Source organism: Rhea pennata, chromosome 25 (genome assembly GCF_028389875.1).
Source record: "Rhea pennata isolate bPtePen1 chromosome 25, bPtePen1.pri, whole genome shotgun sequence".
Taxonomy (NCBI): Eukaryota; Metazoa; Chordata; class Aves; order Rheiformes; family Rheidae; genus Rhea; species Rhea pennata.
In genome coordinates this window covers 2456496-2483720 of record NC_084687.1, presented here as the reverse complement: position 1 = coordinate 2483720, position 27225 = coordinate 2456496, and the positions used below count along the sequence as shown (strand labels likewise).

At 54.2% G+C, this 27225-nt stretch overlaps 2 protein-coding genes across 2 annotated transcripts; both read right to left on the bottom strand.

Moving 5' to 3' along the window:
• Nucleotides 1-220: 220 nt before the first annotated feature.
• LOC134150734 (myb-related transcription factor, partner of profilin-like) lies at nt 221-2796 on the bottom strand. Its single transcript, XM_062594783.1, has 3 exons — nt 2483-2796; nt 2287-2365; nt 221-990 (listed from the first exon to the last, which is right to left on the bottom strand). The coding sequence occupies exons 1-3, from the start codon at nt 2789-2791 to the stop codon at nt 431-433; spliced, it is 948 nt and encodes a 315-aa protein (XP_062450767.1). The 5' UTR covers nt 2792-2796; the 3' UTR covers nt 221-430.
• Nucleotides 2797-4019: 1223 nt separating this feature from the next.
• LMOD1 (leiomodin 1) lies at nt 4020-25884 on the bottom strand. Its single transcript, XM_062594964.1, has 3 exons — nt 25479-25884; nt 6318-7862; nt 4020-5696 (listed from the first exon to the last, which is right to left on the bottom strand). Exons 1-3 carry the CDS (start codon nt 25737-25739, stop codon nt 5670-5672), a joined length of 1833 nt encoding a protein of 610 aa, XP_062450948.1. The 5' UTR covers nt 25740-25884; the 3' UTR covers nt 4020-5669.
• Nucleotides 25885-27225: the final 1341 nt, after the last annotated feature.

Below are 27225 nucleotides of genomic sequence, written 5' to 3'. Positions count from 1 at the left end.
AAAAGCCAGGCAAATACCTCCAGCTCCCTCCGGAGCGGCAACGGAGGAGGAGGAGAGGGCCTCGTGAATCCCACGAAAACCCCGGCCCTGTCTGCTACGCTCAGCGCCGGCGGCAGCCCTTTTCCTAGCCCCAACGGCTTTTTTTTTCCAGCGGGATTCGGCCGGGGCAGGAGAGGTTCGGCCAGCTCTGAGCAGGAGCAGAGACGGGGCAGCGCCCACGGCCAGTTCAGAGTTTTATTACGAGGTGCCTGCGTTGGTGGAGGAAGGACCGAAAGAAAACCAGGCGCAGGGGCGAGGAGGGGGAAACCGGCCCCAAATCCCGTGCTCCGGGCCGAGCGGGTGTTCGTCGGCCAGCCCGCGTCCGGAGCGGTGGCCTCTCTCCCCCCACCCAAACCCCTCCGGCTCTCCCCACAGCCAGCTGCGGGACGGCTCACGGCTTGGGGGCCGCCTGCTCGCGGAGGTAGAGATCGCGGATCTGCGCCAGGCTGCTGCTGACGCCGCTCAGCGCCTCGGCGATGGCGCGCAGGACGGAGGCCGTCTCGCGGCGGCTCTCGGCGTACTCGCGCCGCAGAGCCCGCATCTCCTGCACCAGCTGCTCGTTGGACTGGACGATGCGTTTTTCGGCCGGGCTCAGGTGGGCGCTTTGGGGTCCCCGCTCCGAGAGCGGCCCGGCGCCGGCGCCTGCCGGCTCGCCCGCGTCGCCGCAGTCAGCCAGGCGCTCGGCGTCCTGCTCGAAGACGATGCCGCCGGTGAAATCCGAGCCCAGCGGCTCCTGCTGCCCACCCGGCTCGCCGCCGGAGAGTTCGGGTGGCGAGGGCTGCGGCGGGCTCCGGCTCCAGCCTTGGCGCAGCTCGCCGGGAGCGGGGGCATTGCCGCGCGGCAGCCGGCGCTCCGGGGCCGCCCGGCCGCGGCCGCTCTCCGAAGTCGGCGCGTGGAAAGGTTCGGTCTTCACCTCCACCGGCTCCTCCTTCACCGCCTCCTCCTTCACGCCTGCTCGGGGAAGCAGAGAGAGCAGGTCACCGCGTGCCGAGAGCGGTCCGGCACCCGTCCTTCCCCCCCCCCTTCCACCCTGCCCTCCTACTGCCGCAAATAAACCCCGATCCCTCCGGATGGGCCAAGCTGCCTGTGAAATGGCGCCGGCCGCGGTGCGACCCCCAGGCGCCGGGATCGTCCCCGGGCAGCTCCATCCCCGGCATCCGCGGCGCTGAGTGCCTCGGAGCTATTCTGGAAGCGCCGGGAGAAACGGTGGGATTAGCAGACCGGCAGCACCGATCTGCCTGCCGGGGGGTCTCGGCCGCACCAGGACTCGTCGCTTCCTCCATCTCCGCTTCTTTCCGGCCGCGGGTCCTGGTTTTCTCCGGGATGCTGAGGCCGGCTGATGCGTGCAGCCTCCTGCCTCCTCCGGGGCTTTGCTCCGTGAGCAAGCTGCCGGGTGTAATCCCGGTGCCCGCAGAAGGGCTGGCACAGCTCTCCGTCCCCCTGCAGACCACCGTGTCCCCTCTCCTGCCCCCCTCCACGTCTTTTACCCTGTCCTGATCCTGTCCTTGTTCCTCTCCCTGTCCCCATTGCCCCTGTTCTGCTCCCTGTCTCACTCCCCACCACGTCCCTGTCCCCCAGTGTCCCCGTCCCAATTCCCCACATCCCAGTCCCCATCCTGCTTCCCTGTGTCCCGTCCTGGTCCCTCAGGTCCCTGTCCCTCCCTCCCCCACATCGCAGTCCCTATCCTAGTTCCCCATGTCCTGTCCTAGTTCCCCGTCCTGGTCTCCCCTGTCCCAGTTCTCCCTGTCCCTGTGTCCCTGTCGCAGTCCCTATCCTGGTTCCTTCTTTCCCTGTCTCCATCCAGCCTGTCCCCATCCCAGTTCCCCATGTCAGCGTGTCCCACTCTTCCCCTGTCGGGGTCCCTATGCTGGTCCCCCTGTCCTTATCCCAGTCTCCCTTGTTCCCGTCCTGGTTCCCCACGTCCCCGTGTCCCCGTCCTGGTGCCGGTCCCCGTCCCCCCGTGTCCCTGTCATGGTCCCTCTTCCAGTCCCACCTGTCCCTGTCCGGGTTCCCCACGCCCCCGTGTCCTGTCGCAGTCCCTGTCCTGGTCCCCCCGTCCCCTGTGTCCCCGTGTCCCTGTCCTGGTGCTGGTCCCTCAGGTCCCCATCCCACTGCGTCCCCATCACAGTCCCTATCCCGGTCCCCCCCCCCGTCCCTATCCCGGTCTCCACTCCCCCGACCCGGTTCCCCCCGGTCCCCCCCGTCCCCCGGGCCGCCGTGTCCCCGTCCCGCTGCCCGCGCACCCACCGTGCGGCGCCACCACCTCGACGGCGACGAGCGGCGGCGGGTCGAGGCCGGCGGCGGCGGCGCGCAGGGCCCAGCCGGGGCCGGGGCCGGGGCCGGGGCCGGGGCCGGGGCCGGGGCCGGGGCCGGGGCCGGGGCCGGGCGCGGCGCGGGGCCCGGCGGCGGCGGCGGCGGCGGCGGCGGCGGCGCGGGGCCCGGCGGGCGCCTGCCGCTCCTGCCGGTGCCGGGTGATCTTGTCGTTGGCGCGGCGGCGCAGGCCCCGCCAGCGGTTCTTCACCTCGCCGATGTCGCGCTGGTTGCGGCCCGCCGCGTTGATCTTGTTCGTGATGCGCCACCAGATCTTCTGCTTCTCGTAGGCGTTGACGGTGCTGGCGGCGGCGCCGAAGAGCAGCTGCTCGTACTTGAGCACCTCGCTCATGAGGATGTCGATCTCCTGCAGCGTGAAGTTGGGCTTCCGCTTCAGCAGCCCCCGCCGCCCCGCGCCGCCGCCGCCGCCCGCCGCGGCCATGCTGCCCCCCGCCGCCGCCGCCGCCGCCGCCGCCTCATGGCGCCGCCCGGCCGCCCATGGCCCCGCCGCCCGCGCCTTTGTCTGCGCCGCCGCCGCCGCCGCCACCGAGCGGCCGCGGCTGCGGGAGCCCGAGCGGCCGCGGCGGCGGCACCGCGCCCCCTGCCGGCCCCGCCGCTGCGTCCCGGCGCCGCCCCGCGCCGGTGGGTCCCGGCCCCGCCCCCCGCCGGTGGGTCCCGGCCCCGCCCCCCGCCGGTGGGTCCCGGCACTGCCCCCTGGCGGTGGGTCCTGGCCCCGCCCCCCGCCGGTGGGTCCCGGCGCCGCCCCACGCAGGTGGGTCCCGGCCCCGCCCCCTGCCGGTGGGTCCCGGCACTGCCCTCCGCCGGTGGGTCCCGGCCCCGCCCCCCGCCGGTGGGTCCCGGCGCCGCCCCACGCAGGTGGGTCCCGGCCCCGCCCCCTGCCGGTGGGTCCCGGCACTGCCCCCTGCCGGTGGTTCCCGGCCCCGCCCCCCGCCGGTGGGTCCCGGCCCCGCCCCCTGCCGGTGGTTCCCGGCCCCGCCCCCCGCCGGTGGGTCCCGGCCCCGCCCCCCGCCGGTGGGTCCCGGTACCGCCCCCTGCCGGTGGGTCCTGGCGCCGCCCCGCGCCGGTGGGTCCCGGCCCCGCCCCCCACCGGTGGGTCCCGGCCCCGCCCCCCGCCGGTGGGTCCCGGCACTGCCCCGCGCCGGTGGGTCCCGGCCCCGCCCCCCGCCGGTGGGTCCCGGCCCCGCCCCCTGCCGGTGGGTCCCGGCCCCGCCCCCCACCGGTGGGTCCCGGCCCCGCCCCCCGCCGGTGGGTCCCGGGCCGGTGCTGGGGGCCAGGAGGGGGCAGCGTCGCCCGCAGGGCGGCTGCTGGCGGGCGGCACCCGCCACCCGGTGCCCAGCACCCAGCACCCAGCACCCGGCGCCCAGCACCCAGCACCCGCCACCCGGTGCCCAGCACCCAGCACCTGCCACCCGGCGCCCAGCACCCGCCACCCGGCGCCCTGCACCCAGCGCCGCCGCGCGCCCGCGGGGCCCCGCAGCGCTCCCGGGCGCGCCGGGTGCCGCCCGCCGAGGCAGGAGGCAGGAGGCGCCGCCGGGCCGCCCCGGCGCAGAATGCCCAAATATAGGCATTTGGCCGGGTTTTGCGCCGCGGCCGCTCGCCTCGCGGCCGCCGGCGCCGCCGGGCGCCCCCGAACAGCGCCGCGCGCAGCCTTTGGTGAACTTTATTGCTGATGCGGTGGCCGTACAAGCCGCAAACCGGTTTCACGCCGGGCGCGACGCGGGGCGCTCGGCCTCGCTCGCCCCACGCGCCGCGACCCGCCGGCGCCCGCCCGAGCCGCCCGCCAAACCCGCGCCGTGGCTCCGCGACCGCGCCGGTGCGGCGCCGTCCCGCCAGCTGCCCGGCCGCCGCGGCCCCGCTCGGCAGCCCAGCTCGGTGCGGTGGTGGCGTGGGGCGGAAGGGACCCACAGCGAGAGCCCGCGCCCGCGCCCCGCGGCAGACCCGAAGCGAGGTGGCAGCGGTGAGGCAGCTCGCCGGCGGTACACGACCCGGCAGCACGCCCTGCCGCTCCCCTGCCGGGGCGTAAGGACGGCCCTGGGCACGGAGGAGACGGGTCCCCACGCTCCGACCTTCCTAACAGCGTCCCAAAGGTGCTGCGAGCGGTGAGAGGAAGCGAGGAGGCGGCCGGCGGCCCCGCGCGGCTGCGGCGCCCGCGGTCGCCATGGCCGGAGCTGCGGGTGTGTCACGGCTCGGCTCCCGTCTCCTGCTCCGTCACCTCTGTCTTCGCTCTCTTCCTGGCTGTTCCTCCTCTTAGCCCCCTGCACGCAACGGACGCCTCCTGCCGTCAAGCCTAACCTCTGGGACCTGGCAACCTCAAGGCCTCTGCTCGAGCCCCGTGACTCTCCTGGCCGCTCGGAGACCCCCGGGGAAGCCGGGGTGGGCAGCCTGCGGTGATGATGGTCTAGCCGTCTCCAGCCCCTTTGAAGAACAAGGCTGGCAGCTAGCTGGGAAGATATGTCTACTCTTCCCAGCGTGGACCGCTGCGGCTCATGGTGCGAGTGGAGTCCTGCTGGCGAGCTGGGCTGCGAGTTGTCACATCCCCTTTGGCATGCTCTGAGGGAGCTTCCTACGAAGCTCTGCAACCCTCTCTGCATCATTGCGCTGCTATTGGCATCACGTTGGATCTCGTTGGCCTCCAGCATTAGCTCCCTTCCGCCACATGCTTCCTCTCCCCTCGCCAGGAGGCTGGGGACGCTGATGCTCAGAGGTGAAGGGAGCTGCCTACGTGCCATCCTCCTGGGCTACCTCATCCCCTGTCCCACTGCTGCAGAGCTGCAGGCGGGGGCTCAGCCCAGTCCCCTGCTCGCTCCCTCTTGGCAGAGCTTCCCCCATGCACGTGCTGCTGTGCACACGTAGAGCCACACGGGGCAGAGACCCGTATGTGAACACGGATGTGACAGGGTGCCATTAGCAAAGCTCAGCTGGTGTCTTCTGGGATGTCCAACAACTCTGGGTGGAAGCAGGAACGGCCCACCATCCCCTGGATTTTGCAGCCTATCCTCTATTCTCAGCATCTCCAGGTTGCCAGATGGAGGTGGGCACAGTGCTGGCGAAAGAAAGAGCTTTAGGGCTTCACAAACTTAAAAACAATAAATACAACATCTTCCTCACACACTGCATCAAATGACCGTGCTGGCCCTCCTCAGGTCTGGTCCCTCCTCTGTCACTCCCAGAGAGATCACTGCTCCTCGGCATCAGTCACTGCAGGCTCCCAAAGGGCTTGTCATGGAAACAGTCACGAGAAAGGCATGTGTCCTAGGGTCTGCCACAGCAGGCTGCGTGTGGGAGAGCCATCCCGCTCCCTACTGCAGCAGCTTTGGTACCTCCACCTGCCGGAGAAAACACCCCGTTACTGGGCAAAGCAGGGAGCAATGAAAGGGGGTAGGAGAGACGTAGCCCTTCCAGGCGTCCCTCAGTACCCTCTGCATGGTGGCCTCTTGCATCCCAGGGATGCAGGCTCGGCTGCGCCAACATGATGGCAGAGCCTGAGGACCTGCTGCCCTTGGAGACCTGCTATGTGCACCCACTGGTCAGCACAGACGCCAGCCACCCGAGTTTGGGTGGAGGCACAGGCCTCTCGCTGCAGCTAAGCCCTGCTTCCTTTACGCACATGAAGGTACTGGCTCCCCATCCACCAGGGGTTTAGGTTAAAAGCGGTTTCTTGCTTGTGTCCCAAACCCCGGACCAAAATCTAGCGGCTGGAATAAAGCAGATCTGCCCAGTCTGGTCTGCAAAGGGATGGATCTGCTGACCCTGCGTGCTCTGCAAAGGGATGGATCTCCCTATCCTGTGCTCTGCAAAAGAATTGGGAACATAGACCCCACACTCGGGACTCTGCACAGGAGGACAGCCCTTGCTTCTGCTGCACGCAAGTGAGAATGGAAGTGACCTCAAATCTCAGCCCCCATGCTAACTCCATGAGTGTTGCCCACACTTGTTCCCATACTTGCCTTCTTGAGCTGTTTGAGGTTGCTGGAGCGGATGGCCGCCAGAAGCTGGTCCCGTGAGTTCTTCTCCTGGGCTGGCAGCGCCCGATCTGCCAGCTTCCTCTGTGTGGCCGGCGATAGTGAGTTCCTCAGGTTCTCATTGATCAGTGGTGGGGCGAGTGGAGGAGGAGGTGGGGGTGGTGCAGCAGGTGCTCCCCCTTTCTTTGGAGAGCTTTTGGGGGAAGACTTGGGGGATGGCTGCGGGGAAGGCTTGGGGGATCCCTTTGGCAGGGCTCCAGGTTTGGGCACCTGCAGGAGGTCTTTCTTCTCTGCACGTTCCTGTGCTAGTTTCTGTTCCTGGAGGCGTTTCTGCCTCTGTTTGTCCATATTTCGGCTTAGCAGGTTGGTGACTGTCATGCGAGGCCCAGCCAGCTCAAAATGGTAGCCCAACTTCAGGAGGGTAGTGTTTTCCTTCAGCAGCTTGGCAATCTCCATCTCCGTCTTCCCCCCGCAGATGTGCCGCTGGTTGTGGAAGCGCAGCTCCGTCAGCGTGTTGTTCTGCAGCAGTGCTCGGAAAATGGCCAGGATGCCCTTGCCGGTGATGTGGTTCGAGTCTAGGTTGATGCTCGTCAGCACCTTGTTGGCCTTCAGCATGATGGCGATGGCAAAGGCCACGTGGTCATCAGCACGGGTGTTGGCCAGCGCGAACACTTTCACCACGGTATTGAACTCCAGGGCCTCGGTGAAGCGCACCAGGGTCTCGTTGTTGATGCAGTCTGAGTTGTTCACATTCACTTCTGTGACCTCAGCATCGTTGTTCTTCACTTTCTCGATGAGCTCGTCAAAAATGCTGGAGGCCTCATCGTCCTTGGCCTGTTCTGGGGGGCTGACGGTGGGCTTGGAGGTGCTGTTCTCAGTCACTGCGGTTGTCTCAGCTTCCGGCTCTGGAGCAGCCTTCTTCTCTGCTGCCTTTTCCGGCCCTGGCTGGGATTTATCCTTTTCACCAGCCTTTGATTTCTTCAAAGCCAAATTCTTTTCTTCCTCTTTTCTATCCTTTTCTTTCTTATCTTCTCCTTTTGTATCTTTTCCTGCCTCTTTCTTTGATCCCAAACTCTTCTCTTCTTCCTTTTTATCCTTCCCTCCATCCTTTTTTAATGCTGAACCCTTCTCCTCTTCCTTTTTGTCCTTCCATGTGTCCTTCTTCAATGCTGAGCCCTTTTCTTCTTCTTTTTTGTCCTTCCCTGCCCCCTTCTTTAATGCTGAACCCTTCTCTTCCTCCTTTTTATCCTTCCCTGCATCCTTCTTTAATGCTGAACCCTTCTCTTCCTCCTTTTTGTCCTTCCCCATCAGTTTTTTCTCCATGGCCTTGACTTTGTCATTGATGGCTTTCTCCTCTTTGGGTTTTCTCTCAGGCTCAGCTTTAACTTTTGGGTCTGTCTTCTTAACACCTTCTTCCTTTTTCGAGTCTTTCCCTGCTTCTGTATTTTGTTTCAGGTCTTTGGAAGGAGCTCCCTTTCCCTTTTCTTCTCCAGTCTTGGCTTCCTTATTCTTCTCTGTTGATCTGCTTTCCTAACAACAGAAGAACACCAAGGTATTACAGAGGCAAATTCCCTCCAACCTCCAGACTTGTTACCCCAGCCCCATTGTCAGAAACTCAGCACCTCTCTTGCACGTGGAAGCAGCACATGAAGAGCGATATGCAATGGGATCTCTGTCCACTGGCCCTGGCCCTGGGGACACGTGGGCAGCACTGCAGCTGGGCAAGTTGCATGGCTAGTCAAGGGAGGATACAGGACAGTCTGGCCTCAGGAAGGTCTTAGACCACTCATACGAGGATGAGCTGCCTTGAAACACACTGGACACTGTCCTCTTTGCTATGAGGCCATTGAAGAGGTGGAGGGGAGACTTGGGGGGAGATGGGGAAAGCAGAGATTTTTCTCTAGTCCCAGCAGCACTCAGGATGAGAAATGGCTGAGATGAAGTACGAGTGATTTATGTGACAGAAACCTCCTGGTGAGAGCATCATACAGGGTGATATGTGCACCCTGGGAGGCAACAGAGAGAGTCTCTGCTCCAAACCAGGCTCTCGCAGCAATGAAAGAGGCAAAGATGTGGATCTGTCCCTCCTTACTCCATGAGGACAGCTAAGGCCAGGTCTGTGCTGGGGCAGGAGAAGAAGACCTGCAGTCTTGTGGTCAGGACTCTTCAGGGAGATAAGGTCACCCCTGATCTGAATCATAATGGTTTAGCCCCAAATATGGGCCAGGGTCTCGCCTATGCCAGTTGAGTGATTTAACGCCGCATGTTTACACGCTGCTGCTTCATGGCTGTGCTTTGGAAGAGGGAAGTTTAACCCGGCTGAAGTCCTCAGGTCCAAGGGAGGGCTCAGTGTCCAAGTGCTCTGGATGGAGACAGAGCCTGCAGGGCACAAGGGTGCTGAGGTCCCCTCACAGCTCTCTGAGGCCCCTCTGCTCTTCCTCTGCCTCCAAGCCTTTCCCAGAAGGCTCCAGAAGTCTTGGTGATGCCCTCCTTTGTCCCCACTGAACGGACAATAACCTAACAGACCGTAACAAACTGCAGAACACATCTCACTCAGAAGACTGCACTGTTTGACCCCCTCCCTCATTTATCCTCTTTAACCAGAGGTGGATCTAACATCCATAGTCTGTAATCCCCAGATCCTTTACTAGCATTTTATAAATGACTTCCAGATGGATGCCCCACAAATATGCCTGGTCTCGAGTCCGGAGTGCTCCTTGCATGGGCCTTGGCATATGTGCAAGCAGGAGAGTGTCCACAGCCAGTGACACAGGTCACATGCACTGATCCAGTAGTCTCACCCAACTCCAAGCTTTTTGACACAAGGCTCCCTTTAAAGTGAGTTTGCATGTTGAGCTTGCAGTTCCCTGTAGAGAACTGGGCAAAATGGCAAAGAGTGTTTATTACTTTTTAATATATGGCATTTACCCAGCATATCTTCCTGCGTTTTGTTCTCCAGTGGCAACATAAGAAGGAAGAGCTTAACTGGGGCAGTCTGGAGGAGGCATGCAGATCTGGTCCCCACAGGGAGGGTCCAAATGATCATGTGTTGTGTAAGGCAGTGTTACTGCAGCTGGCAGCCCCCTGCCCTGCATATCTGCAGTTGGGATTTTCCCAGCTCTCTGTGCCAAGTGGTTGATGCGGCTGATGCGAAGATGTTGTGCAGCTGGACCTCCTGACTTTCTTCTTTTAACTCCAGGCCAGCCAAGATGCCCACTCATTCCTTTGTGGGCTGGCAAACACCAGTGCTTTCGTTTTGTCTGCAACTTTCTCTATTCACCGTTGAAATGCAAATTTTGCCTTTGCATTTTATGCTTACTGTGGTGCTGCTGTTCTGTTTGCTGGACTTTGAAACGCAAGAGGAACTCGGTCTGGTTTTCAGCTTTCTAACTCTGACCTTCAAGTGGTGACTATGCCTTCCTTTCACATTGAGGGCTGAAAACCCTGAAGCTTGATGACTGTTTCCTTGCGGACTGCTTCTTCCAGCTAAGGATTTTGTTGTTTTCCTTCATGCTTAAGGGCTATTTGATCATTTGCCGCCTGTCAGTTAAATCCCCCTTTCTTGAGTTGTCATTAGATGATTTTTTGTACCTTTGCCAGGCAACTGACACTCATTCTTGGTGTAGCTTCTGCTACTGCTGTAGCGGGCTCCTGCACCTTGCCACTGACCACAACCAGCACCAGCAGCTCCAGGATGCAGCAACAGGGAGTCTGCAAATGTCTCGTGACAGCCTTTACCCAGGGTCAGCGGTGTGGGTAGAGTCTCCCATCAGCATTCTTCTGACATATGTTCTGTGTCATGTCTCACCAACATCTTTGTTTGCAGCTCAGTGCAAGCAGCTTTCCAGCCTGCTGTTTTTTATGGCATAGGATTTCCCTTAGCTTCCCTGTGTGCCTCAGGAGATGTGGGCACGGGACCTAGATTTTGCACTATGCACTAAGAACTGGGCATGAGGGCAGGACTCAGCTCCCTTAAGATTAGATATAAGACACCTCTGCTCCCACCCATGGAGATTAATCAATTCTATAAACAACTAAAATGAGACAGATCAATCCCTTCCATTGGGACTAAGCTTGCTCTGCAGGGTGAGGTCCAAATATAAAGTCTGCATCTGGTCTTGGTAGTTTAAACATCCTTCTTGCCACTGCGTGGCCAGGGAGCACACAACTCTTGCCTCTTGTGGCTCTGTCTTGGTACGTGGCTTTGGCAGCACGGCTCAGCTCCATGTGCCTGCTGGCTCCGGCAGAGGTGCAGAGCAGCCTCCGAGGGCTGTGGTTTCCTGTCTGGAGATAAGCAGAGGGCAATGTGTTGTGACACTGCTAGCTGGGAGCCTGGATGCAGAGCTGTCTGTTAGGTCAGGGCCCGGTTTACTACTATGTGGGTTACTACTATTTGGCTTGAATGCAGAGCTGGTAGCAATGCTGGCTGCAGGAGAAGGAAGCACTGAGATGAGGAGATGGCAGAGCAAATGTTGTCTTTGACTGGGGACTTTAGGATTTCAGAGAAAAGAAGAACAAAAACACTCCTGGGAGATGCAGACATTACACTTGAGTGAGCACCTTGGACCTTCTAGAGCTTTAGCAGCACCATGGTTTCCACTCAGCACCTTGACACCGGAGATAACCCCAAATCAGAGCCAGAGACCCTGTTCTGCAGCCAAGGCAGGCCTCCTCGTCCACATGGGTCTGATCAGGACTCCACAGTAATTCCCAGGCTGAGGTGTCTTCTCCAGCCCAGACTCATTGCTGCCGTGGTAGCGTCCATGCTGGGGCAACGTGCAGATCTACATTCCCTCTGTGAGGCACTGCCGGCCCTGTGGGAATGCTTTTTGTGGAAAGAACTGGCCGCTCTGAGTGCAGCAGCTGTGGAGACTGTTTGTACCTGGCATATAAACAGATGCCATCTGGGACGAGAAATCTGTTTATTTAGTTAAGAGATTTCTTGGCTCCTCGTCATGGACCTAAACATGCGACGGAAAGGCATATGCCAGACCACTACAAAGTGCTACCTGTCCTGTCTCCACAGCCCCACAGTGGTGCAAATGTTGAAGACAGTGGCCAGACAGGGCTCCCTGAGTCTCCCCCGAACCACCTTGGCAAAGGAAGAGCCGCATCTTTTCCAACAGGAGGCTGAGCAGAAGGCATGCAGGGGATGGGGGCTCCACTGCCTTGGTCTGTCCATACACTTATGTCTCACACACCATTCAAAGGCATTTGGAGATGTCATGGCCTGGATATGTCTCCATGTCCCTGCAAGAAAAGACAGTATCCCCCAGGGCTCTACAGCCCTCTCATGTCCAAAGGGAAGGCAAACCTGGCTGAGCAGAGAGCCAGCAGCTTCATCTCCATGCCAAGTGCTCCAAAAAGCATTCTTCTTCCCAGCCTGAGCATGCGTAGTTTGGTAATGGGGAGCCCTGGATCTCTCTAAGCTCTTGAGGTTGTTCCTGCAGCATCTCCCAGCCTGTTTCCTGGCACATCCAAGAGCAAGCAGAGCAAAGGTTTTGGCCAGGATAGAGTAGGTCTTGGGAAAAGGGAGGAAAACTCTAGAAAGAAGGATCTACAGAGAAGGCAGCGGAACCAAGATGAAACCAAAGCGAATTAAGAAGTGTATCAAATCCCTGCTTAGCAAAGCTGCAGTAGCAAGTGCTGGGAATATCCTGTTATCACATGGTTACTGCTGTTCTTGTTACAGCTGCTCAGGCATTCCCATGGGCTTCCACATGGTGGCTATGACCAGTGGGGTTCCTGCTGGGTTGCTGTTTGCTTTCCCTCAGGAGAGCTCTGAAGAAGCTCATGACTTCCTTAACCCTCGTGCTGCCTCGAAGCACAAGGCTGGCAAATGCCTGCGGAGAAAGGAGCAGGATAATCTGCTGGCTGGGAAGCCTGGGCATTGGCAGTGCTGGGGAGAGGGGGCTTGGGGTGCTGGAAATGGTGCGATCTCTGGGCAACGTGACTGCAGAGAGCAGAGCTGACACACAGCAGGGCCCTGTGGCCAGTGGATCTCCTGATGTAGCTAACAGCGAGGCCACATGTCTAGGTACTGCGGCATGGGGCATGCCTGTGGGAGGGAGGGCACCGGTGCCTGCAGATCAGGGAGTGGGACTTGGAAATGGCACTGGTGGAAAATGAGCCAGACGTGTCCCTCGGCAGAGGAAAGGCAAGGCAAGCCATGGATGTCCAGCCATCAGCTGTGGGTGTCACTATTGCCCCAGGCAGCGTTTGTGGGATCACATATGCCTGGCGCTGCAGTTCAATTCTGGATGAGCAGGAAGGATGCTGTCAAAGAGGATCTCTCTTGGTAGAGATTTGGGGCATCTCTACAGCCAGATCAGAGGCTTTTTTTCCCCAGAAGACATGCTTTGCTTTAGGGACTTCCAGCTGGTTTGCAGCAGGCCTGCTCCTGCCCGTGAAGTGCCTTCGTCCCCTCCTGTGTTTGCACTCAGTCCTAGGTTCTCTGTGAACTTCTGCCACTTCGGGCCAGCCTGGGGTGGTGACACCAGCTCAAGCTTTGCTCACCGGTGACAGTGCAGCAGTGCTCACCTCCAGGCTGGCAGCACAAGCATGCTGCTCCAGCTCTTGGAGCTGTTGGGGCACGGTGAAAAAGCTCTGTGGCAGAACGATGGAGAGGAAGGGACAGAAATGTCTCTTTTCCCTCGACCTTGAAATGCTGGACCTGCAGCCACCAGCGCACCTTCTCCCACAGCCAGAGCCGCTGGCCAGGCTGTCTCCATCTGCACTGTCCAGGGCCAGCCCTGCACTCTCTCGATTGCCATCTTGAGTCCTGCCTGCTCACTCCTCTCTGCTGTGCTGACATATTTACCTTGGATACCTAGAAACGAGTGCCATGGCACCTCCTCCTGTGCTATTCCCTCTGCTGCGAGCAAGATTATTAGGGGAATATTTTTACACAGCGTGTCAGACCTTTAAAAATAAGCCTAATGAAAACAGCCTGGTACTTGGCTGATTAATCACCAGTGTTTTGATGAACTGAAATGCCTTCCCCTTTCCTCTAAATAGACTAAAATGAGCATTGCCATTGCTTGTTAGCAAATGTAACCCTCAAACCCACTCAAATGTTTCCTTAAAAGGCAAAGGAGACTGGGAACTTCTTGCCTGGAATCCGAGCGTTCGCAGCACTGCTCCCGCCCTGGTGCAAACGCCGCGTCCCACGGCCCAAGCGCTTCCCCTCTGTGGATGTTGTGGAGCTCAGCAAGATGAGCATTGCTTAACGGCCTTTGGGAAGCCCTGGTGCTCAGCAGGCGTTCGGCACGGGTGCAAGGCAAGGGAAGGGGTGAGAGCAGAGGGGCTGCAAGCTTTGCTGCTCGCTCCCTGGCAGCTGATGGAGCATGGCTCTCTCCTCCAGCCTCAAACGCCCTGCAGCCCATTTCTGCGTGGGTGGGAGGACTCGCAGACCACAGAGATGGCCCATGGCAAGGCACCGTCACATCTTAAACGCTATAGGTGCAGAAATCTGTTACTAGGTGCTAGACATTGATCTGGCTGTTCACATGCTGGGAAAGGTACCTGGAGTGGGCTCAGCACGGGGACTGAGAGCTGACGGGGGCAAGGATCACCCTGCTGTGCCCACAGGCAGGTTTCTAAGTGAAATGGAAACATGCTGAGGAGGAAAGGAAAGTACCCAAGGACTCAAAATCTGTACCCCAGCTGCAGAGAAGGGGCAATTTTGCAGCCCAGTTGCTGCTGTTACATCAGTCCCTGGCAGAGGTGACATATGGGAATGCACTTGTAGAAGAAATGTTTTGTCTTTGGAAGGGGCCAGCTTTTGCCAATGCACAGCTATTTTCAGAGGTATGTCCTCGGAAGAGTCCCTCATGGCCCAGATTACCACTCCGAACATACTGCCCTCGCACACCAGCCATGTGCACGGGCTTGCTAAAGAACAAAATGGAGGACACACGCTGCCAAGCAGCTAGTTGTTTGCTCCAGGAAGCCATCTCCCATCTGTGCTTGAGGAGGGCCTAGCTGAAAGGGGGAAAACATCAGAAGAGGCCAGGACAAGCTCCTCCATGAGGTATGTGGCGGGAGGCACATGGCCCAAGGAGAAAACAAAGATCATCTATTGGCATCACATCCCTCAGCAAAAGCCCTCAGTGCCAAAACTGCACCTGTAGCTCATGTTAAAATCCAGAAACACTGAACTCAACTTGCAAGCTTAATACTGACTCAGTCTCTAATGTCATCTGCAGCTTCTGGGGGCCTCCAAGAAGCTGACTGCAAGATATCATCAGGAGACTGATATCTCACCCCAGCTCCTGGCTGAGATAAGAGCACCAAGAGCAGAAGAGAGGAAGCTTGAGCCAGGCCATGGCCCTTGGAGATGCTTGTGCTGTTGAGCGAGGACTCTGCTAGGATCAGACCCACCTCAGCCATCAGCACCGCTGGGAAATGAAGGGTTAGCTCCGAAGGGGCTGACAGCCCCAGATGCTGTTCATCGGTGATGCCAATGGGAACATAAGCTTCACAAGCCCCTGAGCAGAAGAACACAGTCCTGATCTGTGTATAGCTATGAGGACATCTGTTGTCAAGGAATATGAGTGGGAAACATAGACCCCTATGGGGGCAAAGTGAGAGGCAAGTATCTGCACATTCAGAAATTGCCCGTGCATGGCAATTGCACCTGTTTAACCAAGTTAGCTGAGCTGCACGCCTACTTGTGCCTACAATCTTGCAAGCATCTAGCAAGCAGTTAGCCCTGTTTGTTACCAAACTACCCTACACTAGCACACATCCCTCCTAAACCAGGATGTGGGCATCTGCCCAAAAGACAGCTGGACCAGCTGAACTTAATTAATCCAGGAACGATTTCAGTCAGCATGGGTTAATTTCTGCATGGAAACTGGAGCCTGCTAGAGCCCATGGGTCTTCTTGTGACTCACTTCCTCTCTCCTCTCCAACAACTCAACCAGCAAAGCTGTTTCTGTGGTGCTGGCTGTCTGGCGCTTCACTTTTGTTACTTTTGCCACCAACAGAGAGCCTCTACCCAAGGCTGTGCTACTCGCAAACCAAGCAGAATCTCTCCTGCTTGGAGACTGTCAGGCTGGGAGATAAAGTCTAGCCAGGAGACTGTCCCTTTCTCTCAGTCTCTGCTGTGGTAACAAATTCCTCCTGCAGGTAACAGGACATTTTCCAGTTTGCCTGTTGTCAGGGCATAGCTTGGGCGTCAGGTATCCACCAGCAAAGCTCCATCAGTCCTGTGCAAATCCTGAGTTACCGGTGATTTGGAAAAAAATGGGAGAGCAAGGAAGTGGGGAACCGCCAGGGACTCTGAAACACAGAGAAAGCGCTGCAGAACTGTTGGTCAGCTGAGAGGTCCCAAATCAAACTGGCAAGGGAAGGAAGGTGGTGTTGGTTACTCTAAGGAAGGGGTTTAGGCACAATTATGGCTCCATAACTGACTGGCCAATCAGAGTGTCCTATGGATGCTAATTAGCCCTAAAAAGGTCTCCAGAATTACCCCAAGAGCCTGAGATCTAACCCACAGGTCTAAATTCAGGCATCTGCATCATTCTCTGGAGACATCTACTTAGTTGCATTGGCTCTAAAGGAAGCCCCCAATGACTCCTCCTTCCTGCCTACTTCACCCAAATCCCATGCCCAGAGGCTGTGAACAAGACACCAGCACCCCACCATCCCTCGGTGAGACTGTGAACGAGGCGGGCTGAGGCAGCTGGGCACGACCCACAGGAGAGCTCCCAGGGGACTGGGATGTCCCCAAGACTGTTCCACCACACGGGGAAGTCGCTTGAGATGGCCAGTGGGCAAAACCAGATTGTTTTGCATTTGACATTCCTGAGTATTTGGGTACCCATTGCTGTTATGCTCTAGGCATGTGGGAGGGTTGCCGGAGCCAAGCTAATCCATAACAGGACTGGTCAAGCTGCTCCTTTCCTGCAGTCTTCGGCCAATTTTGAGCAGCCCAGGGACATCTCGGAGCCAAGGACATTCCTGGAAAAATGCTGTGTCCTTGGCTGAGTCCTACAGGCTACTAAATCCAGACTGCCAGAGACCATCAGAGGAAGTGGGAGCACAAGGCTTCTGCAGGCCCTGCTCACCCAGCTCAGCCAGGTCCAGCTCTACACAACACCCACCTCAGTCACAAGTGCATCTGGCTTTGCTCTACCTGCATTAGTCCTGGGGCAGCCCTCCCAGTCATTAGCTAAGAGCAAACCTCCTGGGCTAGTGTTGACTGATACAATGCTCGCACCCTCCTGTATGCCCCACAGAGCACTTGCCCTGGAGGCTCCCTGGTAGGACAATTCCCAGGAAGCGACTGGTTTCTCTCTTTGCATATTTGGACATTTTTTGCAAGAAGCAGAGAGGTTCTAGCAAGGGCAAAAGGACCTCAGCTTCCAGCACCGAGAAGGGACGTCACTGTCATCCTTCAGACCTTGCATGACCCCTGGCCCTGCTCTATGTGCCAAAGCCCAGAGTGATGTAAACAACTTCTTGCCCCGTCCTGCCTCGGCTATTACTCTGTTATTTTAACAAGGACCTCAGTTATTCCCCTTCCCTTCTGCTCAGACCCTTCTGACCCCAAATATCACTGTCTCTTTGCACTTCCCAGATGAATGTTTCCTAAAACATGCTCCTTCTGAGATGCAACACTGTTCTCCACAAGCTGGACAACTTCCAGCCCTGACTCCCATTTTGCTCTGTCTTCATGGCTGAATTTAAGGCAGATAACAGACATTTCAGATGGGTTCTTTTTATTTGAATAGCTCCATCTCCTCCTCAGTAACATGAAGCAGTTTTCTAGAGAGCTTTTAAAGCCACTGGATACTTTACAAATGGAAACTTTTGTTTCTCTGTTAAAATCTGTTCTTAGAATTCAGAGCTTTTTTGTTCTACCCGTCATTTTCTCAGCCCCTTCTCCTGACATTCCCGAGCTGAGGTCTTTCCTCTGATCACTTCCTCTTCGGCAGAGGTTGCAAAGGGCAGTAAACTTCAGTGATTCACATCACAGCCACCTCACAGCTGGATTTCTGCCTGGTGAATTTTCTGTGGGCAAACATGAACATTCCTCAGATTTTTAGGAAGAGAAGCACTGCAGATTACATCTAGTGAGTCCTAAATCCTATCTCCTGTCCTCTGCAGCACTGGGTAAATAATGCTCGAGAAGCAAGGGTCTGGTTCTCAATCTCCTGAGACTACATAGGTAGTGTCTTCTGGCACCTTGATGGTGCAGGTTGCCCACAGGTCTGTTGTATGTCCCATCAGCCAGCCCACGGGGCTGTCACAGACGGTTGTGGGGATCCAGTGTGGGAGGATGAACTCAGGTCTGTGAAGCCTGTGAGATGAGTTCCAGACCCAGGTGCCTGCCTGCCAAAATCTGAGAGTTGATTTGTTTGCCAAAACCTCTAAATAGCTTATGAAAAACAGGAGCACAGGCTTCTGTGTCACCTGGGCTCCTAAGTCACATGGGGCCTGAAGCACAGAATTCAGCACTTAATGAAATAAGGCAGGGCATGCCAGGAGCCATGATTTCTAGTTCTTGGAAACGGAAGATCTTCCCTGAAAGGAAGCAGACTGCACATCTCTTTTTTCTGCAGGCTGTTCTCATCACTGTGCGTGCCCACACCAGCTCCTAGGCCAGCCACTTCCACTTTCTGACCTGGCCCCCCTGTTGGGAGACAAGACCACTCAGAGTCCTTGGCAGCAGCTGGCATTTATCACTGGGTGAATCCTGAGCTGCTCATCTCACATCTATAGCAGCAGAGTGGAAGCAAATATTGAGTCTCAGTTCTGGGCTACTCAACCCAATGTGAACGGGCTGCATGCACCAAAATGCCTTTGCAACCGTGAGCCATGCTCATTCCTGTTTTATTTCTGCAGCTGAGGTTCCTGTTTCTTTTCACCCTTGTTTGTCACCATGCTTTGAGCAGAGGAAAGGAAGGGTCTGAAAGGACTTCTGTCAGGTCATTGTGTGGCTGATCCACCACAGTTGCTGCGATCCACACAATGATTTCAAAACTTGTGCCCTGATACTCCTCCCCTGTGGAGTGTTGCACATGAAATACAGCGGGAGATCTGTCCCCTCCACAGCACTGCGATTCCCACCAAAGCAAAGGGTGGGCTTGAGTGATATGACTAGTTAATCCCAGTGTCCTGCTGGGAGCTGAGTCACAGAGACCATTTTAGCACGCAAATGATGTCATAACACTGTGAAAGAAAGCGATATATAAAGGATTTTAGCTCTTTTCCTGCTCTGTAAGTCAAATTATCAGCTCACCATAAACAGATAATAAACTTTCCCATCTGTGGCAGCTCAACCCATATAAACTAAACACTACAAGCATTTCCATGGATTTGTCTGCATCCCAGTTGTGGTCTATGTAAATATAGATCTAAGCTTTTCACTGTTGTTTTTTCAGACTGACTAGAAATTCAGAGGTTTTTTTCACTTGTGCCCTTAGATGGAACATGCATCTTCCAGACAGAAAATTTGCTTCTGGCACAACCTACGAGTCACTGGGAATGCTTTGTGCCGTGATTTGCTCTGGTCACAGGGAAACATGATTTCCCAACAACATTAGAAAAAAACCAGATCTAGTCATACCATTCTTTCTTGCACTGTTTGTTTGAAAATGTGGTTGAAACCTGACTGCATTGCCACCTCACTTTCTTCAGCTGTTCGTTAAACTGCAGATCTTTGGTTATCTGTTGTTGGATCTTTCTTGCTTTTCTTTTTGCCTTGGAGGCCTGTTTTATCTTCTCTTGCTAGCTGGGAACTCGTATTTGTGATGCTTGTCCTTCTCTTTACAGAGTTGATATGTTTCCAGAAATGAAGAACTAAATATCGAAGCTCAGACAACAGCGGTTTTCATTTTTGAACAATAAAAGGTGACAAAAAAGCTCTCCTTGAAGGGCTCTTTTATGCAGTTGGAGAAGTCACACAGCAAAATTCATCTGTGGCATCCCTTAGAGACTACACTAGCACATTTGCTCTGAATCCAAATAGGAGCAACTCAATATCTTTGTTTTCTTCTAAAATATGTGAATATTTTGGATATCCCTACCTACTGTCTGCTGGAGTAATGCAAAGATCAGAGATCCACCAGCGGCAGCTCATGTCGTGTGTGTTGCTGGAAGGACAACACAAGTGTGATCCACACATCTGCACCCCTTGTCCTTCTCAGTGTGAGCCAGATGTCACCAGGGAAGAGTGAAGAGGAAGGATACCCCAGTGTCACCTACTCTTACACCTTTTTCAGAGGCCATGAGCTAGACAGAGCAGCAATATACTCTGATGAAGAAGAGCAGGCAGTGAGATTGCTAGAGACCTGCCCAGGACACAGTTAAAAGAAAGGAAAGAACTGGGAATTGGTGATGACTCGGAGGAGACAAGAGAACAGTCTTGGCTTATCTACAGAACTGGCTGATAAACAGAACAGCAGAGTTTAAATACATATGTATTAGTTGCAGGCTGGTAGGATGATTAAAGGATAATACAAACATTTCTTTTCCCTCTTTTACAATTTCCCTTGAGTCTGTTGCAGCTATTTAAATCTGGAGCTTGTTTTCTCCTCCAGATATTTTCATGAAAAGATGACAAGCTTTGAGCATTAATAGCAAACTAATTAACTGAGTTGGTCTTCCATGGTGTTGATGAAGGCTTCACTGGTAGAAATCTTCACTTTCTATGGTATCTCTCTCTACAAACAGCTAGCAGTAATACTGCATTAAATACCACCCAGTAGCAAGTGCCAAGCCTACACATACAGGAAACAAGTTAGAAAGGAAATCAGCATTTTTTGGAAGACCTTTCCAAGAGGTCTTGTAATCCCTATCAGTGGCATTAGGACCTGTGGGTGTGATGGCCCACTGCTCTCCAAGAAATGTCTGTCAGAACCTATACTTGTCTTCTAACCCTTCCTTTAGCTTTGCTTGGGACAGGTAGGATGCACCCACAGATATACATACACACTGCATTCACCGGCTGCCATCTGGCATTAGTATACCTCAGATATTCTGCATCTGGATTAAGTAAAATCCCTCTGAGTTCACTGCTTTCCCTTTGCATCAAAACACTGCCATGAGGAATGGTGTTGCACCTCCATCAGTTGTATGTAGCCTGCAGCAAACAGTGTTGCTTGGGGGCACAAGGATGTTCTGAGGAGCACTAGGCCAGCGAAAGCATCCTGCAGGGATAAGGACACACGGATCTGGAACAGGACAGTGGCTTACCTGTGCAGGAGTGTGTGCAGGGAGTGGGAAACCTGAGAGAAAGGGGAAAAGTGTTTGAAAACATTTGCCTGAGCCAACTCACCTTCTCCTGTTGGAAGGGATGTTTAAACTTCAGGAGACAAAAATATAGGAAACATACATTAGGGCTGTGCACATCTGCCCTGGCATCCAACGTCCTCTCTTACTCAGAGCCTTCTCCTCCAAGAAGCAGGTCCCTAGGCTCACAGATAGAGACATCCACTGTACATGAAAACATTTTTCTAAGGCAAGAATTTTTGCGGCCCTGAAATAAATCCCCTCCAACAGTAGGATAACACATGTAATTTCCCTGCACTTTCTAAGCAGTCCTTGCTCAAAGCAGCATGAAATCATTGCCTTCCTGTTGGGAGGTAGGACTGGGATGTCTACATTCCCAGGGAGGGTGTTGGGGCCAGGGAAGGAGAGCACTAGGAGGAACTGCCCCTGCCACCAGGTGTTCAGTGTGTTGGGAGATATCTGGGTTCTGTAGTGAAGCCACGCACAAGTCCAGGGAGAGCCAAGAATAGCAGAAGGTAGATTTTGTGGTGTGCTTTGAAAAGTAAAGCCTGTAACTCCTGGTAAGGACACAGCAATAGCTAAAGAGCTCTCATTCACATAATCACCTGGTCCTAGAGGATATGTGGTTCATGCTGAGCTGTGGTGCTTCCTTGGGGTAACACTTCTTAACCAGGTTCCTCCATGCAAATGTACTGCTGGGAGCATTTAAAAGTAACTGAATGCCAATGGAAAAGATAGGGATATCTCCAGGGTATATATCATGGTGCTATATGCACATAAATACATTCCTTTTAAAGTGGACATCACAAATGGCAGAGGAAGAACTAGAAAAAGCCAACTGAAATAGCTCTCTCAAAACCCGTCTTCTCATATAACTCAGTTGTCATCCAGAGAAAACCATCCAAAGATTCCTGCATAGAGCCTCTATCTTGTGGCACAGCCAACTTTTCTTCTTTTAAGGAGAAATCCCAGACATGATACAGAGATTTCAAGTCATTGCAAGTCAGCAGTGCCCCCAAGCAAATCATCCCAGCAGTCAATGCCACTGCTACAAATTTACAGCATGTTTCTAACCTGAATTTCTCTCATTATGTCTTTGTCTGCCATATTTAAAAGCCACGAGCTATTAGAAATCATGTCCCCATTTATGTACTTGTGGATATTAATTTCACTTTGGTTCCCTTGATACATATACCCACGGGAAGGCCTTGTTAAGTATTATCTGAAGAGAGGCAGTGTCCCAAGCCCCATCGTTCAACTGGGGCATCCTTTCACTCACTAACAACAGGAAATCAAGGTTAATTAATGCACCAGTAACACATGAATTTGGCTCCCCAGGGTAGAGAAGTAAGGGAGAAGCTCACGTCTATTTTGGGTTGTTTATAAACAGCTTCCTAGTTACCCAAGTTTGCCCTTTTCGTCACAGAGAAAGAAGACATGTTATTATGTAGTTACAATATTTCTAAATATATCCACTCCTCCCAGGATTTAGAAGGAAATTGGGGTGCCTGGAGCTAGTCCAACAATAGAGAAATGACTGCAAGAGAAAACTCTAAGATTGGCAGACATTGAACTTTTTCCTTTAAAATATCCTATTTTTCCCTTTGTAAAAGCTCCTGCACAATCCCACTAACAGAAAACACTCCATGAGCAAATGCACAGACAAACTAAAAGGGGACAGAGGAGGGAGGGAAAGAATAGGAGGAAAAATAAACGGGGAGACCCAAGAGCAGCAGCTTTCATCAGTGTGCTGCTGGATCAGCCCTGCCTGGACAGCTTTCCCATCCCCAGGCCTGGCAGGCAGTGGTTGAGGGGATCTGGGGCAGTGGTTTTATTGCGGAAATCACCTTCTAGATTTGCAAAATAAGTTTCTTAGGAGAAACAATATAGCTGAGGTGCCACTCAGGAGCTTTACTGGGAACTCCTTAATATTTTCTATCCTCAGTCCTTTTGTGCGACGCAGTTACGGACTATAACCTCTTTATAGTTCAAGGACAAGAATCTAACCCCCCGTTCCTCCCAATGAAGAGACATCACAGATGCAGGATAACATCTTCCAGATGTTCAAAGGGCTAGTCCCACTGAGAGGACCTCCCATTCCTTCTGTGCCCTTGCGTGCACGCTTCCCACCCATGCTCACGCTTCTGCTTCTCGCTTGCAACATTTTCGCTCTGTGCACCTAATCAAGGACGCCATGTGCTGCGTGGATTTGTGATGCACAGAGCTGAGAGTTGTCAAGGGAGAAAGGCTGACATGGATATCGACAAGGGTGATGTTTGCACTTGGCCGAGTGAAGGCCATCTCCTTCGACGAAGGACCCGCGGGCGCAGCGAGTGAATCCAGACCGCAGCCACACGATGTCTGTTGGCAGTCACAAGTGCACGAGCGCATCTCAGCCCATTGCAACATGAAATCTACTGATAAGAAAGAAGGATTTGTCATCACAAGCCTCAGCGCTCTGAGCGGCTAGAAGAGAGCCCTGGGAGCTACCAGGGATGCTCCAAATGGCTCCAAGTTCTCACTCCATCCAACACTGCAAAACACAACACTGCAGCTTCCTTGGATGGAGGAAGAGAAGAGATTGACCTGCTTCTAGGCTGGTTTCTGTGGTTGCTGCTGCAATCAGATGATCCCCCTCCTATCCTCTGCGCCTGTGATGGTACAAAGGCCCTGCTCCAGTATTAGTACAAACTGACCTGCCAGCACTAGGAGCTGGCATTTTCTAGGCGCTAATCCCAGGTCCTAACAATGCCAAGGAGGAAGGGGTGGAGGATATTTTTCTTCTTTCCCTCTAGGGATTGAAATAGAAGAAGAAAGTCAGTTCTACAATATCCAGTTACTGCAATATAATCTAACTGGGCCAGTTTCACTGAAGAATTTGACCAGCGGCCAATTTGCTTTGTCTTCCACAGCCTAAAGCTACTAAAGTTCAAACGAGAGCAAAAAGAGCTCTTTTCTCAGGACCTCCATCACTGCACTCTCTGCCAGCCACAGAGCAATATACGCTCTCGCGGAGTACCTCTCCTCGCCATGTTATTCCTTTTCACTACCCTGAACGCTCTCCCGTGGCACGCAGACACACACATGCTCTTCATCCTTCCAGAACATAATGTTTAACAAGGGAATTTCCCAGCTTTCTTTTCCTAAAAAGCAGATTTCCTTCCTTCCTCTTGATCACAGACACTTTCCTATCCCAATTTGGAGCTGACTTTTCATCTTCATGTGGTCAAAACTAATATTGCATCACTAGTGCTGCCAAACTCAAGAGCACTCCCTCCCTTAAAACACAGCTTTTTCAGGGTCAGCTCAGCGCTGACTGAGAATTGGGTTTACCTGCAAACCAGGGCAAAACCCTGCTACAGTGCCACCAGCCTAACTAGTCCCACACAACTCTATTTCCCTTTTCAGGCAGGCCTGTCCTGCAATGCCTCTATTTTCCCACCAAGTGACAGCCAGCCAGTGGGAAAATAAAGCTAACGCTCTCGTCACGAGGGGCACGGTACTTTCTGCCAGTGGCAGCTAACCAGTGGGGTGGGAATTGCTCCCTCAGCCCACGCTGAAAGCCACATATAGAAGGCGAAGGCTGAGAGTGCCTAGTTGTCGCAGCTAGAGGAAAACTCTCAGGCCGTATAAGCCCACACTCCCCGCTGTGGGCAGCCCACTTGGAGAGAGGAGGGAAAGAAGTATTTAACCCCTTGTTCAGATCTCCAAAAGAAACTTCATTTATTTCTTCTATATCCGCAATTTTCCTCTTTTTCTCCTTGCTCGGACCCTGGCTGCAAGTGGTGCCCCAGCCAAGATAGGACCCTTCTATAATAAACTCTGTATGTATCCATAAAGAGCTATTTCCAAGTGCTCACAGCCTAGTTAGAGCTCGATTACTCAGCTAGAAGATCCAGGGTATTGTCCAGGATATTGCTGGTGACGTGGAACAGATAAGCATTCAAAGCCAGAACAATCTGTTAAAAGGAGTATTCACATAACACTCTGCTTGCTTACACTGCTGACACTCTTCAGTCCTGTCTCTTCACAGCAGATGTGAATCAGACCTGGGCTGCAAAATCTGACCATGACTACAGAGATAAATAGCTTAAGAGTCTCATTCTTTCACTTTCTGGCTCAGCTTGCCATGAAAAAGTAGGGAAACCAACTGCTTCCCAGCCTCCCACGCATGAAGTACATATTAAATATTCTTAGTGCAGACATTAATAAATGTTAGAGAGGTGGGATTGGCTCCCACCAAGGCGATGCATAAAAGACAAGAGAGGGACTGGCACGAAACTTTCTACACCCAAGGACTTGCCAGGTCCAGGGAGATAAATGTATCCAAATCCTAATAAAAAAGTGATTTTAAACTGAATAATGAACAACACAAAACAAATAGCTTAGGGCAAAACCTGCTTATCAGGGTGATTGTCACAAAGCAGCAAACTTTTCTCTCTTTTTATTCCACAAGAGCCAGGTATGTTTTAAACTTTTGCACAAGAGAAACAGAAGGGACCAAGAGTCTGGAGATCTCCAAAGGAAAAACAGAAAACAAAGGAAAAGGCTTTGCTGTCAGTGCACCAGACCCTCCAACCTTCTGCATCTCCACTACCAGCCCTGTTGAAGGATGTTAGAGCAGAGGCAAAGATAAAAACCTTGGCACTAGCACAGATTTTGATTTTCTGAGCAACACCAAGATCTCATGAAATACCCTGTTCCCTCCCAGAGTGCCTGGAGCAGGTCCCTGCCTGGTCTCTTGTCTCTACACGACAGATATTCTCTTGGCAAGCACAACACCCATTTCTCAGGGTTTGTGTTTTCCACTTAGTCCCTTAAAATAGCCCAGCGGAGATCACAGGTGTGCCCCTGCATTTCTCACAGAAACACCTTATAGCTCAGATGTAGGGAGATGTGACTTACGTCTATCGAGTGTTCCCTCTGAATAATTTTCTTGGTCTCCTTTTCGCAGTGATTGAGCTTTGCATCGCAGTTGTGCGGGCCAGGTGGGTGCTTTTCTGTTTGACTGTTCTGCTTGAGCTCCAGAGGGAGGCTTCCATCTGGATCCACCACATCCAGCTCCTTCTCCAGCTCTTCCATCTCCTCTGGAGACAGAGTGGATAACAAACTATCAATATCTGGATCTTCACTAACTTGTCGCCGGTATTTGGCTACCTTGGACATCCTGGTGGCTCGCTGGCGAGACACGGTTGCGGTGATATGTGGTACCAAGGATGAGGAGAAAAAAAATTGAAGCCTTGACACGGCTTCCCCCAGTGGCAGCAGGTGCTGCAGTGTTAAATCTCAGCAGCTCTCAATCGCTACAGCCTGGGATACAGTAGTTATAAAGAGGGGACACCCCTCGGTCCAAGAGTCGGCCAATAACAGGGCCCAGCTGCGATTTGGGTGCTGCGAAGCCAATGGAGCCTAGCGGGAGGCGGGGAATGGTGCTATCAGAGGAGTCTGAAACCCGAGGACATTCCAGGGAACCATGCAGAGCTGCATGACCAAATTTAGTCTGGAGCATTTAGCCTTTTAAAGGCAATGGGCCAACGTAGTGAGAAAACATGCAAAAATGCACAAGCTGGCAGGCTGTGAGTGGGGGTGGGGAGCAGGGAGAGGCAGATCTCCAGCATATGCCCATCAGCGCTGGAGGGCTAATAAAGAGGTCAGCGTTGCCCCAGAGACATCGCTCCTCTCCCCTGTTAGAGAACTGGAAAGTGTCTGGAGCTCAGTTTCATGTTAACGACAGCTCTTTGCTGAAATCAGCAATAAAATGCCACCCTGGAGAAAGTTTTCGTCTTCATCCGCCATTCCCTGTACTCTCTGCAGTCTATGCAGCTAGTCAAAGCATGCAGCCCTTGGAGAAAGAGATGGGGACCGGTTATGTTTTTGGTGCGGACCGCTTTCTTTACAAAGGATGCACAAAGTCCAGCACCTTTCAGCCTGGGAGGAATCAGGCAGTGAGTGTCAGCCCAGGCCAAGGGCTTCTCCTCACTCAGCCAAGGCCAATGCCAACACCATCCCTGGGTCACTTCATCAATGCTTCTGCTGATTCCCTGTCCTCTGCAGGGGTATTTCTGCAAGTGCTCCTCATCACAGCCCTCCCATTTCCCCTTCGCCAAGCCCCAGACATGTCCCTTCTTCTGTGCAGTCTAAATTTTTGAGTGTCTCCTGCTTTTGTTTCTGGCTGTGCTCTAAGTCTGGGCTTTGGTTGGGGGCTCCTACTCACCTACTTTCATTCAACTTCATCCAAAAGGAAGCTTATTGGCACCTGTCAATTCTCCTGGAGGGAAAGAGGCAGATATGCTCTTCTCTCCAAGTTTCAAGGCAGTTTGCCCCCCATGTGTAACATTTTGTACCCATTTGTTATACTGCTAACTTCTCCCTTTCCCTTCATCCTTTATCGTCCTTCTAATATTAACAGCCCACTGTCAGATGCCACTCATTGCTAGTCCGAGCAAGCAGCACTTTGCTCTCCTTCAGTAAAATAATCTCTTGTAAGATTTTCCTCAACCATCTAATCACCTTCTCTGCCTCTGCCTGTCTCCATGGCTTAGTTCCTATCTTGAACGCAGGTACAGGATGCTCCAGGTGAGTCTTCCATTGCTTGTGTTATGGACCTCAGTGGGAAATGCAAAGTCTTGTTACATTCTAGGATTTAATTTAT

Coding starts and splice junctions, on each gene's coding strand:
- LOC134150734 (XM_062594783.1), bottom strand. CDS start 2,791: ATGGCCGCGGCGGGCGGCGGCGGCGGCGCGGGGCGGCGGGGGCTGCTG. Junction 2,366..2,482: donor GGCAGGAGCGGCAGGCGCCC/GCCGGGCCCCGC, acceptor CCCGGCCCCGGC/CCCGGCTGGGCCCTGCGCGC. Junction 991..2,286: donor CGAGGTGGTGGCGCCGCACG/GTGGGTGCGCGG, acceptor TTCCCCGAGCAG/GCGTGAAGGAGGAGGCGGTG.
- LMOD1 (XM_062594964.1), bottom strand. CDS start 25,739: ATGTCCAAGGTAGCCAAATACCGGCGACAAGTTAGTGAAGATCCAGAT. Junction 7,863..25,478: donor AGAGGGAACACTCGATAGAC/GTAAGTCACATC, acceptor TTCTGTTGTTAG/GAAAGCAGATCAACAGAGAA. Junction 5,697..6,317: donor ACCTCAAACAGCTCAAGAAG/GCAAGTATGGGA, acceptor TTTCTCCGGCAG/GTGGAGGTACCAAAGCTGCT.